Below are 13,270 nucleotides of genomic sequence, written 5' to 3'. Positions count from 1 at the left end.
TCTCTACTAAATCAGGGAATACAGAATAAGAAGTCCCAGAGAGTCATCTGTGGTTTCTCTTTTGAAATTGAATTTCATAACTGTATGCATGCCCCGTGTTGCAGGCCCTCCATGGTCGTACAGCAGCCCAGCTGGAGCGGGACCTCCGCGTTGATCTGGGCTTCAGGGGCATGCCCATGACGGAGGAGCAGCGCCGGCAGTTCAGCCCCGGCCCACGCACCACCATGTTCCGCATCCCAGAGTTCAAGTGGTCTCCGATGCACCAGAGGTTGCTCACTGACCTGCTGTTCGCCCTGGAGACTGACGTGCATGTGTGGAGGAGGTGAGCTTATTAAGCTTATGTTACTCACATTTATACCTGATTTTCCGGGCATCTGTATTGATCACACATGTATTTAAAATTAGATTAGCCTGAGGATATTCAGAAGGCGATATGGTTCAATTTCCAAGCTGTATTTTTGTATCGTCCGTCCAACTCTTTATATTCTATTTCAGCCACTCCACCAAGTCGGTGATGGATTTTGTGAACAGCAATGAGAACATCATCTTTGTCCACAACACGATCCACCTCATTTCTCAGATGGTGGACAACATCATCATCGCCTGTGGAGGCATCCTGCCTCTCCTGTCTGCTGCCACCTCCCCTTCTGTAAGTGGCTCTACTCTGCACCTCTGTGGTAGGAGGGAAAACTGCAGGTCAACAGCTGCCTCATAGGCCTGTTACTCAAAAGTTAACCCCAAATACCGACTCTGAAGAAGCTGCTGAATCTGATTCCCCCCGAGCTCAGGGCAGTGTTTATCGTGCATGATGAATAGGTTAAATAATGTGTTAAAGTAAATAAAGTAAAATCATAAGAGATAAAAAAATCTAATTTTGCTTCATAAACCTTAAAGGTTTAATTTTATACTTGCAAAAACGTCTGTTTAGTTTTGCCTTGAATTTAAAAATGAGGTAACAAATTAAACTCTCAATAACATTTTCTGGATTCCTCCCACTAGTATCTCTATTAACTGTCCATCTAAAGCTTCTTGTGCAGTATTTTAACCTTTATTTGAGGTTTGTTCTAATCCTTTAATTAACAATCTATTTCATTTTGATAATTTGAAAATGGATTTACTTTAATTATCTTTCTTTATTTCTTTTCCTCTCTGTGTTACATGTATTCTGTGTATTTTCTTGTCTTTTTTGTCTCTGTTTTTGTCTGTTTTTGCATGTGCAGAATTCTAAGAGTAGTGCCAACACTGTAAGTCGCAGTTTCTTCCTCTCTTTCTATTCTACTAATACTTTGTTCTGGTTTATTTACCATTGTGACTGACACTAAACCTTGCTTGTCTGGCATCCATAGTGTTTCTATTTGTTGTGCTTCTTTGCTGCTAATCAATACTCTCCCTTATACTGTTTGTATCTATTGACCTCTCTGTCTCTCTAGTGTATCTAGTTCTTAAAGTTATAGGAACTAGATATACTAAGCTAGATACATTTGTATAGAGACATACCCTTTGTATAATATTCTAAAGTGGATAGAATAATATACAAATGAGAGTGAAAGAAAAGTTTAAAAGGCTGGATTTATAATCAGATAAATTATAGTAAGAAGATCTATTTAGAGGTGAAAATAGATGTTTTATAAAATAAAAAAAAGCATGAGAGTTTTCCATAAGTCCTTGGGGTTGCATCTGCTAAGCCTGTCCCATTTGTATCAACACTAAAGAAGGCAGGAGGAGCCGTACCCCAGAGGGGGTCAAAGGGAGAGGAGGTGACCCCTGTTCCTGGGGGAGGAGGCGCAGGGGGAGAGGTGCGTAATGAGACTAAGACTCCCACCATCACCAGAAGAGCTAAGAGCACCAACCCAAGTCCCTCTGTCCTCACCTTGTGTGTCTGTTATTCCCCAAATGTCTGTGCTGACATGCTCTGACGGGCATCCAGATGCTTGCACTTTGTCGACTCTCCACAGCCCTTCACATCCTGCTTACTGAAGCAGAGACACAGCAAACCACACACTTGGTTTGCAAGTTTCTTTGCTGCCTTCAGATTTATTGTCAATGTAGATATACTAAACATTTGATACTTTGGTTGGTGTCAACAAAAGGGGACTTTGTTTTATTTCCTATGAAATACGTTCTAGGCAAGCTTTTAGGTTTATCTGTACGCAACTGTCACAATCCCACTGTTACCATTACCTGTGTGTCATCAGGCTGTACTTCCTGTTTGTTGTGTAGAACAACTCATGTTGCCAGATTTCATCATATTAATATATATTCTACTTAAGCAGCATGCTACTCAAGGGTACAACCAGCCATGACCGCTGTGGTCATGTAAGACATGATTATAGTTTGTTTTCAAAAGGATACTTCTAATGTAAAAAAAAAAGACGATACTACAGTATCTCACCACCTTTTTTTAAAAGCAGTGAGCGAGCATCCAGTTTATTGTATCTACATGCTAGTCTGTCAATGAATAACTGGCAAGCATGTGTGTACTTATCCTCCCTCTTCCAGACGGAGTTGGAGAACATCGAGGCGACACAGGGCATGTCTTCAGAGACGGCGGTCACCTTCCTGTCTCGTCTCATGGCCATGGTGGACGTACTGGTGTTCGCAAGCTCTCTCAACTTCAGCGAGATCGAAGCAGAGAAGAACATGTCGTCAGGAGGGCTGATGAGGCAATGCCTCCGCCTGGGTGCGTTCTAGTTTGATTCAATTCAATCTTGACCGGAATTTTAAAACCATTTTGACTACGGCGTTAGACTCACAGACAGCTTCATGGCCTTTTTGAATAATGCTTAATCAAAAGTACCTCAAAGGAGCCAAGAAACAGAAGCCAATAAATAATTTGCAAGAACTATACCCACTACAATTTTTTTTTCTTCTCAATAGAAATTGCTTGTATATGTAAAAGAGCAAGCTCCAGTACAAAATACTTACACGTTTCATCTCTCTGCGTCCTTCAGTATGCTGCGTGGCAGTGAGGAACTGTCTGGAGTGCAGGCAGAGACAGAGAGATAGAAGCTGCAAGTCCTCCTTAACCAGCAGCAAGTCACAGGACAGCCTCCACAGTGCCTCCACCAACAGCAAGGTACCACACACACACACTCAAATCAAATGCACATCCTCCACACAGTGCTTTAAATCTGACACAGAAACATGCATGTATGTATGCGCACCACATTTGACATTCTGTCTTCAATATGTAGCAGGATCCAGACAGACTCCTGCAGGACGTGGACATCAATCGTCTTCGAGCTGTGGTTTTCAGAGATGTGGTAAGCGTGTGTTTGGGTGTAATTTTCAGTGTATACTGTGTGCATGTGGGTACAAGTGCAAAGGAAAAAAACACCTGTTTATTTTGTTTGTGTGTGTTTTTTACTGAATAAATGTGTGTGTGTGTGTTATTCCGCCATAGGATGACAGTAAGCAGGCTCAGTTTCTGGCGCTGGCAGTCGTCTACTTTATCTCAGTTCTTATGGTGTCCAAGTACCGGGATATTTTGGAACCCCAGAGAGAGATTGGGAGGTCCACCAGCCTATCAGGGAGAAGCATACGCCACGAGATAAACTCCCCAACCAGTACAGGTGATTCTTGTTTTTCTTTTTTCCAAAATCGTCAGCATTAGAGAGTAATCTTGGAAGGGTTGCTGCTGACTCATGCTTGTAGCATTTGTGTAGTGAATACTCGCTTCAGGCAAACAACAATACCTTTGTCAAGAATATGAGAAAATTAGAGGATGAAAAATAAAGAAGGAAAAAAGATGGGTATTACTCGACAGAGAAATAAAGCTTACAAGCAGGAGAAAATAGCTGAGAATGAATAAAAACCCAAATTTCTTGTGGAATTTCTTGGCAAGGCATTTTACAAATCTTTTTTTGTTGGGATGTTTGTGTGTGTTGTTCCAGAGAACCCATCCACAGCCTTCTCTGACCGTGACAAACAGACCCCCACCCCCGTGGACGACTCTCCCCGGGCTGGTCTCCCCCACACAGACTCAGGCATCGGGGAGGAGGGCCACGTGGCCGGATCCCTGAACGGCTCAGAGATGGGTCTGGGGCTCGGCCTCGGCCTGGTAGGCAGAGAGACAGATAGAGACAGAGACATGGTGGGAGGAGGTGGGGGAGGAGGCACAGATCTGCTGTGTAGTCTGTCTGATGTTAGGAGGTCACAGGAGAGCCTTCTGGATTCTCCCCACAACCCCAACTCCAGCCAAGCTCCGCCTTCGTCCATCTCCAGCATCAGCCAAACAAACAAAGGCATCAATGTCAAGGTTGGTTTGTGTGAGCCCCCTATTCAGACCTGGCTGTGTGTATCCAGAGATAATACATCTGGTCCAAAGTGGTCTGAAATTATGCATTAAGTGTACATTATTAATGTCCCATGTATCTTATTTATATATTGAATATTTTTAGCTGTGTGGTTGATCACCTAAAGACAGATTGTAATGCCAGGTCTGAATAGGACCCATGTCCGAGCACAAATGCAACCTTCAGTGAGGTTGCACAGTATACAGTTATGTAACACATGCGCACTTCTCTTAATCATGTACAGGGTTCATACAAAGTCTTCAAAGTTCGGATTAATGCTTCATTTTAACAGTTCTTTTTTCAAAGTTACGAATATGCTTGAATTTGAATGTAATCCTTGAAAAATATTGGATTTTCATGATTATCTGGTATTTAATCTACACAATCACTCATGTAAACCAAAACTCTTTGGATATTTGAAATGAAACAATCCTGTCGTCATATTTCATAAAATCTAAAATATCAATTGATTGCTTTGTGTATAAAGGAATTCTGTAAACTTTATTTTTTCACAATTGCATTTATAGTTAAAATCTCTATGTGATGACAAAGGCTTCCACAGCCTGTACATTTCTTGTTGAGGTACCTTTTAAAGTGCTAAATGTTACTCTTTAAAATCTGTATGAACCCTACATAGCCTTAAAAAAAAAAAACAGCCCAAAATTTGTCATGCCCTGGAACTCCTCACAACTTGTGTCCTGTAGTCACCAGACGGGTTGTTCTCTCTGAAATGCAGGAGATCCTGAAGAGCTTGGTGGCAGCTCCCGTTGATGGGGGGGATCTGGGACAGGATTCTGGGCCGACACCCTACCACCCAGACCCTGCCCTGAAGACGCACCCCATGCTGCCCATGCAGTTCCACTCCTTCGACAGGTCAGTCCCAGATACTGTTTGACCTACAAGAAGCAGAAAACCAGACAGAGTCATCAGTCATTAAAAGCCTGACACATCCATCAATGAATCAATTTGTCAAGCCAATACTGATCTTGTGGTGATGCCTTTTAGTGTACGGCTGTTTGTCAAATTGCTGTACATCAGTTTTGGTAAAACAATGGACACAGAAATCAATCAATTGATTAGTATTTAGAATATTACCTTTGCCTTTTGATGGTAACATTTACATACTTGCATAATGTTCTTTACATTTTGCAGTAAAACAAAAAAGGCTTTTTAATTGATTGTATTTACTGTGCACTACATATTTGTGAACAGACACGTTTAATATGAGAATTCAATATGAAAACAGAAAAACTATGATTTTTTTTACTAGCGGTGATACAACAATAATAAAACATGACTTAGACACTGTTGATTCTTTGTCACTTCCCATTTTTGGGTTATGATTTTAGACCCTGTCAGACTAAAATCCTATAGGGATAGAGATATTGTTGCTGAATAATAGAGTCATAGGACATGACAAGACAGGACATAAACAAAGTTCAAACTTTCCTCTCTTGTCCAAACTGTTAACATATAGACTCTCCGCTGAGTGATGACCTGTTTGTACCTTCTGTGCATCACTTAGTCTCCTTGATCCTGCTCTGTGGCAGTCCTTGAGAGCTCGGTTATTGATTGTAGACAGTGTGCATAATAGATCACGAATGGCTCCATATCCATTTGCAAGATGTCCACCAGATAAATCTGTCTGACCCATGCAGACAGGCATGATACATCTGATTCATAGAAATGAATGGCAATTACATAGATACTAAGAAACTGCATTTTAACAGTGTTTTTCAACAAAACTGTTAGTTCTTCTAAACAATCGGTGCTGTATGCCACATTCCCTATATTTTAGTTATACGCTTGTATGTATGTATGTGTATATACATTGCAAAACAAAGCTTGAGGGGATGATACCTCGTTGAAACCTTTACACCATATAGAAACTAAGTTATTGTGCAAATCATACTGTTGGTTTTCAAAAAGCATGCTATATGTTTTGTGATTTGTTGATTTGTTGTGACCCAAGTCCCCAAATATTCCTCTAACACATTGAAGATGGTTTGGGAGCGAATCTTAAAAGGGTTTGTTAAAAAATGGTTTACAGTGATGACAAGTATTGGAGGTAAAAACTATTTTGCCAAACAAAGGCTTAATTATTTTTCATATGATGGTTAACCCTTTCAGTTGCTCTCTTTTATATTGACATAAACCAACAGTTACCAATGACCAACACACAGATCCAAGGTATCACAGAGGAGCATTTGATAAAGAGTATTGTGTATGCCGGTTTGTCTGATGCCTTTATGTCCCCCCTCTTACAGGAGTGTTGTTGTTCCGGTCAAAAAGCCACCACCTGGCAGCCTGTCAGTCAACACTGTGGGTACGCCCACTACTAGCGGAGCAGTCACTGCTGGCAGCACACCCAACATTTTTGCAGCTGCGACAGCAACACCCAAGAGCATGATCAACACTACAGGTGAGAGATATAGTACACTTACAATACAAACACGTGCTGTTCACACCACGTCTGGATCTACATCTTTGTAAATTGTTACCAATTTACCTTTTTGCACTGTATCTATCTGCTGTTTATTATTAGAAGAGGCAGCAGACAGCCACCCGCATGACGAAGATGTTTGTGCGAAAGGCCTCCAGCAATACAAAGGCTGTTCCATGAAGGAGAGAGTTCTTTCTCTTGTGAGAATACTCTCAGAAGCTTTACTCTGCTGTCCTTTGACAGCCACAACAAACCAGAATAGAAACAAACTGAACAAATTGAACCAGCAGATGCTTTCATGGTTAGTTTTAGAATATTTCAAGGGCGAGATCCAGATCAATGAAGTCACAGACCGTTCAGCAAGTGTTAAATATCTTGGCCATTGACAAGAAAGTTTATTCGGTGAACTCTCCGATACCGTAAAGAATGTACCCTTCAAACTTTTGATACTCCATGCAGGAAAAAAAACCAGATAAAGACAAAAGCCTGTTAGATATTCTTTGACCCAAATATGTATTAAATTACAATAAATTGAGAACAACATAGGAATCAAATACACATCAGCTGACATGCAGATCAGTGCTGTTTCCATGCAGCATCGTACGCAGCAGATTCATTGTATCATACATGCATAATGGAGAAGGAAGGGATTTTGCTCCCTGGGGTTGATTCTGTATATTGATTGCAAAGCTGTTTTCACAAACAGGGGGCCATTAACCAGAAGACAAGCAGCAGCACGGCCGGTGAAATACTATCCAAATTGAATTTCGTCGCAACTGACCGGAACAATAATACATTTAATTTTTTGTTATCCTGCATGATAATCTTGGTCACGCTTGATTCATGTTACAATAATGCTTGTCTTATTTTTCATCATTTACTCTACCTTCTCTCTGTCCTGTCTAGGTGCCACAGACTCTGCCTCCTCTTCCTCCTCCTCCTCTTCGTCGTTTGTAAACGGTGCAACTAGCAAGAATCTGCCAGCGGTGCAGACGGTGGCCCCCATGCCGGAAGACTCAATGGAGAATATGAGGTCAGAGCGTTTGACATGACATAGCTCTTTATCGCTTCACCCATTCACTTTCCTCCCGCTCTTTCTTTTTTCTTTTTTCCTCCCTTTGGCTTTTTGTTTTTACGTTGATTTGTCTGTTTTCTTGAGTGCCTGTCTTTTCCCACTCCATTCCTGTCCCGTCTTTCACTTCACACTTAGGTCTTCATCATTCCCCAAAGTACTCTCACTAGCAGCTCACTCTCACAGCCATCACTGATATTATACATCAGGGTTACATTGGGGACAACTTGGGTGCACCCACATGATTTTTGAGGCCAAGGTAACAATTCCTTAATCGATCATTATCACTTTTAAAGGCCGTCAGATACAAAGTAGATGCTGACATGTTAGAATAATTCACCACGTTTTAAACCAAAAGAGAAAACTTTAATTGCAAATTTGATAGTTGTACTAGGTGACTAATTACTAGAAATCAAAAGTCACAAAAATGGCAGTTTCACATTGGGTTATTAGCCATGAAAAGGAAATTGGACTGATTCCAATATTGCTCTTTTTAAACCAGATATCGACTTATAATAATATTCTTCTGAAAGATAGTAAAACTACTCAATCTGTGGTAATTCTCACATTCATATTTTCTGCTCACATGCACGCATACCTCCCACACATCTCACTCAGTCTACACTATGGTGCTCTTCATCCCTGACATGGCACTCTGTTTTAATGTCACAATAACAATATACTTTAGTATAGTATGAAAATATCAGCCGTCCCGCTGGATTACTTTTTTGAAAACATGTAAATGAGATTGTAATAAACATAAATCTGTGTTTTAGTTGTGTTTCCATACTTTGTATAGACATCTGACACTCGCTAATAAAGTATAAGTTGATCTGGGACATGTTGATAATTAAGAAATAGCATTACAATAATAAATAATATATAATTAATTTGAACATTGTAGCAGCTTGTACTATAACATTTCTGTCAATGTACTCTCTCCTTAGACATGTTAGACAGTTTGTAATATTTGCAGTTTCGTGTGCTTCTGTAAGTGCACACGCATGTGAGAGGGTGCGTGCGTGTGTGCGCATGTGTTCTATAATCAGTGTCTGTATGTGTATGTTTGTATGTGTGTGGTTTGTATTGCAGTGCCTATTGTGAGGTGGCGCAGTGTGCGCTGCGCAGCGGTCAGACGCCCCCTGAGCTCAAGTCTTTTAGCTCTCTGGCAGGCTTCCAGGCAGCTCCCCGAGATGCAGGACAGTGTTTTAGGCAAGGAGATACTCGTCCTTCTCCCCCCATTGCCCCACCCCTTCCCCCTCTGCCCCCCACCTCCACCACACACACACTGCTACGCCCAATCCACTACTAAATGTTCCCAGAATACCATGGGAGGAAACAATAGACATCTTTCACTTTTTTTTATTTTTCATATTAGCACAGTCAACTCTGTCACTTCTGGCACGGCCGTCTCTTTACACTAACCCCAAACTCAAAATCAGACCTGAGTCTTTGCAAATAAATTGTGGCAGCACTTTGCTTAAACCAACTCAAATTCCTGTTTTTAACCTTGGCTGTAACTTTTGCAAATGTCACCAGTCTGCTACTCTGAGCAAAATTCAGAATTTGTAAACACTAGTGACCCAGGTCTGTTTCAGAAGTCACATGCTTATACGGCTCCATATGTGAGTCTGCTTGGCTTTATTCTCTTCTCGCCTTGCTTTCTCCATTTGTTAACTGAACGTAGATAAGAGAAGTGTTTTACTTAAGCACTTATATTAAGATGTATAGCAAGTCAAGATACAATACATACAATATTTTTCTAGTGCAGTTTAAAGTGAGGAGAATTTAAAGGACAATTAGCTTTAAATGCACACCCATCACACAATGCTAAGTTGATTAACAATTAGCCTTAAAACTATATAACCATCAACCTTTCCCTACCAATACTAACCCCGGCATAGTGCTTCCATGCCAAACCATCATTACATACGCTTTAATTCTGTAATTTTTTTCTGTCTTCTGTGTCCTTTTCAGACATTTTTAATATTTATTTTTCTTAAACGTACCTCAGCTTGCCTTTTCCCGTCTCCTCTCCTTTCTAATTTGTCCTGTGCTTTTCCCTCCTCCCGTTTTCTCACCTATCTCTATTCATTTCTTATTTTGCATGTTTTTCTCGCTCCCTTTCCCCCATGCCGTATATCCCCAGAGTTCTTCCTCACAAGCTCTTCAACATCATCTGTATGTTGCTTGTTCTTATCTTCACTCCTATTCTCTTCATCTTTCTCTGACTTATTTTCCTGCCACAGTATCACCACCAAGCTGGAGCGCGCTCTGGAGAAAGTGGCGCCCCTGCTGAGGGAGATTTTTGTGGACTTTGCTCCCTTCCTGTCCAGGACGCTGCTGGGTAGCCATGGGCAGGAACTGCTCATAGAAGGTACAGGTGCTGTACACGGCTCCTTTTTTCTAACTGGCGTCTCTCTGTGGAGTCTCCCCATTCACTGTCCCTCACCGCGATCTTTGTGTATGTGAAAGACGGAGAGAGAGTGAGCGGACGAGCGGATGTGTTACTGTGTGACTAGTTGAGAGTGAGTGAATGAGTGGGTGAGTGTCTTTGAGCTGGCTGCTTCACTCATCCGTCAAGCAGGTATGAAGTCAGTATTTACTACTATTTTCAAAACAGCTAGCTAGAAGATGAAGCTCGTAAATCAGATTATGATCAGTGTTAGCATTAATACTAGTATTGCAGATTGTACTAAATGTGATGCTTCCTCCCTCTGCCCACCCGCTTCCTGGTGTCCTGTTTTTGTGATCCACTGTCTCAATGTTGATCTCTCCCTCTCCTCTCCTCCCTCCCCCCTGCTCTCTCCTTTCTCATCTTTCTCTCTACTGTTTGTTCCTGTCTTCTCTGTGGCATGCTTTTTATAAACCTGACTACGATGACTGTATACAATAGCAGAAACCACTGACACTACAGTGTCTTTTTTGATGATATTTTTGTGTCTTGCGGCGGTGTGTTTGAGTGTGTGTGTGTGTGTGTGTGTGTGTGTGTGTGTGTGTGTGTGTGTGTGTGTGTGTGTGTGTGTCAGAGAAACAAAGGAAATGAGGCTCCTGACTGTGCTGTGTGTCTCTGTGCTGCAGGTCTGGTGTGCATGAAGTCTAGCACGTCTGTGGTGGAGCTCGTAATGCTGCTCTGTTCTCAGGTTGGTAACCCTTCACCTCTCCTCTCTGTTTACTGTCCTCACACATATGACCCACTTAATTTATCTAATTTCTAACCCATTCTGAAAGTGTTTTTGTGTTTTAAGGCCCATAATAATGGCTGAGTCGGCTGCACACGGGAAGCTGTTGAGTTATTGCCCTGCCCTGTGAGGCAGTGATGACTATGTAATGAGCGCATTGCAGATGTAATATAATATTGACTTATATGCATCATCGCACCATAGATTTCCCATCACCAATAGCAAGGCCACAAAAATATTCTTCCATGTCAATCACATGCACATAAACTTCTCTGACTTGATTTTACTTAATTAATGGTATTGGGGTTGTTTATCTAACTTCCATGCAAAGCCAGCATCTTTATTTTCCTCAATAACACTCTAAAGACAAGGTGACAACAGAGAGGTACTTACCACTAAAAAGCTTTCCACTGATGGCGCAGGTGACCAGTCTTCTTTTTCTTTTAAATTATGAAGTGTCTGGTTTGCTGGCTGCCTCTAAGAGCTCTTCATTTCTTAGAGGAGCCTCTCACTTCTTTCCTTTTTCTCTTCAACTCTACTTCTATAGTCTCCACTTTCTTCTCTCTTACTGCTTCATCTCCTACCTTACCATCACTGCTCTACTGGTCCAATTTAACAGAGTGTTTCGGTGGAAACTGCTTTCATCTTCCACCACTCTCCACACTGCCCCGTCCTCTCACCACTCCCTCTCCGTTCTCCTCCCCTCCACTCTCCTGCCTAGCGGCTCGTCAGCATGTATAGTATTACCCCTGGCTCCGGCCTTGTCTGCCATTAGATGCCCAGGAGAGCGAACCCTATCTCAGATATCGATCCTCCGGATTGGGGCGGGTGTAACCTGAGATGGTCCCACGTGTCCTTCGACAGCCTTGAAAGCTTGTGGAGCTAATGGAGCTCTGATATTTTGAGGCTTTCAGCAACACTCTCATCCTGTTCAGAAGTCTCCCCTCTAATATGCACATACACATTAAACACTCACGTCCTCTTAGGCGGACGGGTGCATTAGAAAGCTTTTAGGATGTTTCTTCTCCCTTATGTTTTGCAGTTTTGTGCTAGTGTACCTTTAGACTAATGTTGGTAGATGATGAGAATGTATATTTCCTCTGGAATAAAGCTTTATTTTTTATCTTGGTATTCACTGACGCTTCTTACATGTTGATCAGCTGTTAAACCGTAGCTCTGTGACCATATATACTGTGAAAACATAGACAAAAGGATTTTGCTATATTATGTATACCCAAATAGCTCTGGTAACATTACAAAGTTTTCATTTGGCCATTGTGGACAAAGTTGCAAATTGATAAGCAGGATTGCTTTGTGGCAATATTGAATTTACAGGATTTTAGTGAGGCAATATCTGGATTTCTGAGATAAACAACATAAGCCAAATCCGACATTTAAATATGGCTTTATGAACAAGTTTTTAACAAAACTCCAGAAAATGAATATCAGCATCAAATGATCTATTTCGTTTTTTCATCCATATGATACACCCATACCCCTTACCATGTTAATTCTGATGCATCCTCTACACTTAGGAGTGGCAAAACTCCATTCAAAAGAACGCTGGACTGGCCTTCATTGAGCTCATCAACGAAGGAAGGTAATGTGATTTACACATGACAGCAACACTGTTATCAGCGCTTAGCAACTACAGGTAATAGGTATGATAGAGTCTTAAGGTGCACAGTGCCATGTGAGTTCAGTAGAAAGTCAAATCATTACAGTGCAATTGAGTGTACATTTGATATGTCCAGGTCTATTCACAGTGCCTGTTTTACTCCAAACTGTACAAAATTGAAGTGCAACTAAAAAAAAAAGATAAATATGCATTAAAATAAAAGAAGCTACATTTTAAACATACTGTTTACCAATACATACATAAGCTTCAGCAGCGGATGGATAAGTCTTATTGGTGTCATTTAGAAAAGGTTGACACATTGATGGAAACTTGCTTACATTCCCTGTCGTTGAAAATTAGATTTTTTTTGTAAATGGAGGTGTTTCTATTGCCTGTAATGTCTGTCGCTCTCCTCAATCCCTCACCAGACTTCTCTGCCACGCCATGAAGGACCATATTGTGCGTGTTGCCAACGAAGCAGAGTTCATCCTGAACAGACAGAGGGCAGAGGATGTACACAAACATGCTGAATTTGAGGTAACAATATGATACATGTGATACATATGATGATATGTGTCATTAAAGCCTGCAGGTCAAAAGACACATAAAGCATCTAATGTATAATGCTCTTTGTTGTTACTGATTTTACTTCCCACTCTC

General features: G+C 41.3%; 1 protein-coding gene across 2 annotated transcripts in view; it reads left to right on the top strand.

The window, feature by feature from the left end:
• LOC129113068 (neurobeachin-like) overlaps positions 1-13,270 on the top strand; it is a 90,431-nt gene that overhangs the window by 63,098 nt on the left and 14,063 nt on the right. The window contains exons 24-40 of one of the 2 annotated variants that reach the window (XM_054625193.1): positions 105-322; positions 496-649; positions 1,221-1,244; positions 1,713-1,796; positions 2,500-2,680; positions 2,952-3,076; positions 3,195-3,263; positions 3,404-3,572; positions 3,894-4,258; positions 5,032-5,168; positions 6,563-6,717; positions 7,645-7,771; positions 8,903-9,022; positions 10,060-10,187; positions 10,892-10,953; positions 12,528-12,592; positions 13,039-13,147. In XM_054625193.1, coding sequence (XP_054481168.1) covers positions 105-322; positions 496-649; positions 1,221-1,244; positions 1,713-1,796; positions 2,500-2,680; positions 2,952-3,076; positions 3,195-3,263; positions 3,404-3,572; positions 3,894-4,258; positions 5,032-5,168; positions 6,563-6,717; positions 7,645-7,771; positions 8,903-9,022; positions 10,060-10,187; positions 10,892-10,953; positions 12,528-12,592; positions 13,039-13,147 — 2,292 coding nt within the window. Of the gene's footprint in view, positions 1-104; positions 323-495; positions 650-1,220; positions 1,245-1,712; positions 1,797-2,499; positions 2,681-2,951; positions 3,077-3,194; positions 3,264-3,403; positions 3,573-3,893; positions 4,259-5,031; positions 5,169-6,562; positions 6,718-7,644; positions 7,772-8,902; positions 9,023-10,059; positions 10,194-10,891; positions 10,954-12,527; positions 12,593-13,038; positions 13,148-13,270 lie in introns of both variants that reach the window. The other variant, XM_054625192.1, reaches the window with a different exon arrangement.

This window comes from Anoplopoma fimbria, chromosome 24, assembly GCF_027596085.1.
Source record: "Anoplopoma fimbria isolate UVic2021 breed Golden Eagle Sablefish chromosome 24, Afim_UVic_2022, whole genome shotgun sequence".
NCBI classification, from domain to species: domain Eukaryota; kingdom Metazoa; phylum Chordata; class Actinopteri; order Perciformes; family Anoplopomatidae; genus Anoplopoma; species Anoplopoma fimbria.
This window is presented reverse-complemented; position numbering and strand designations above follow the sequence as displayed.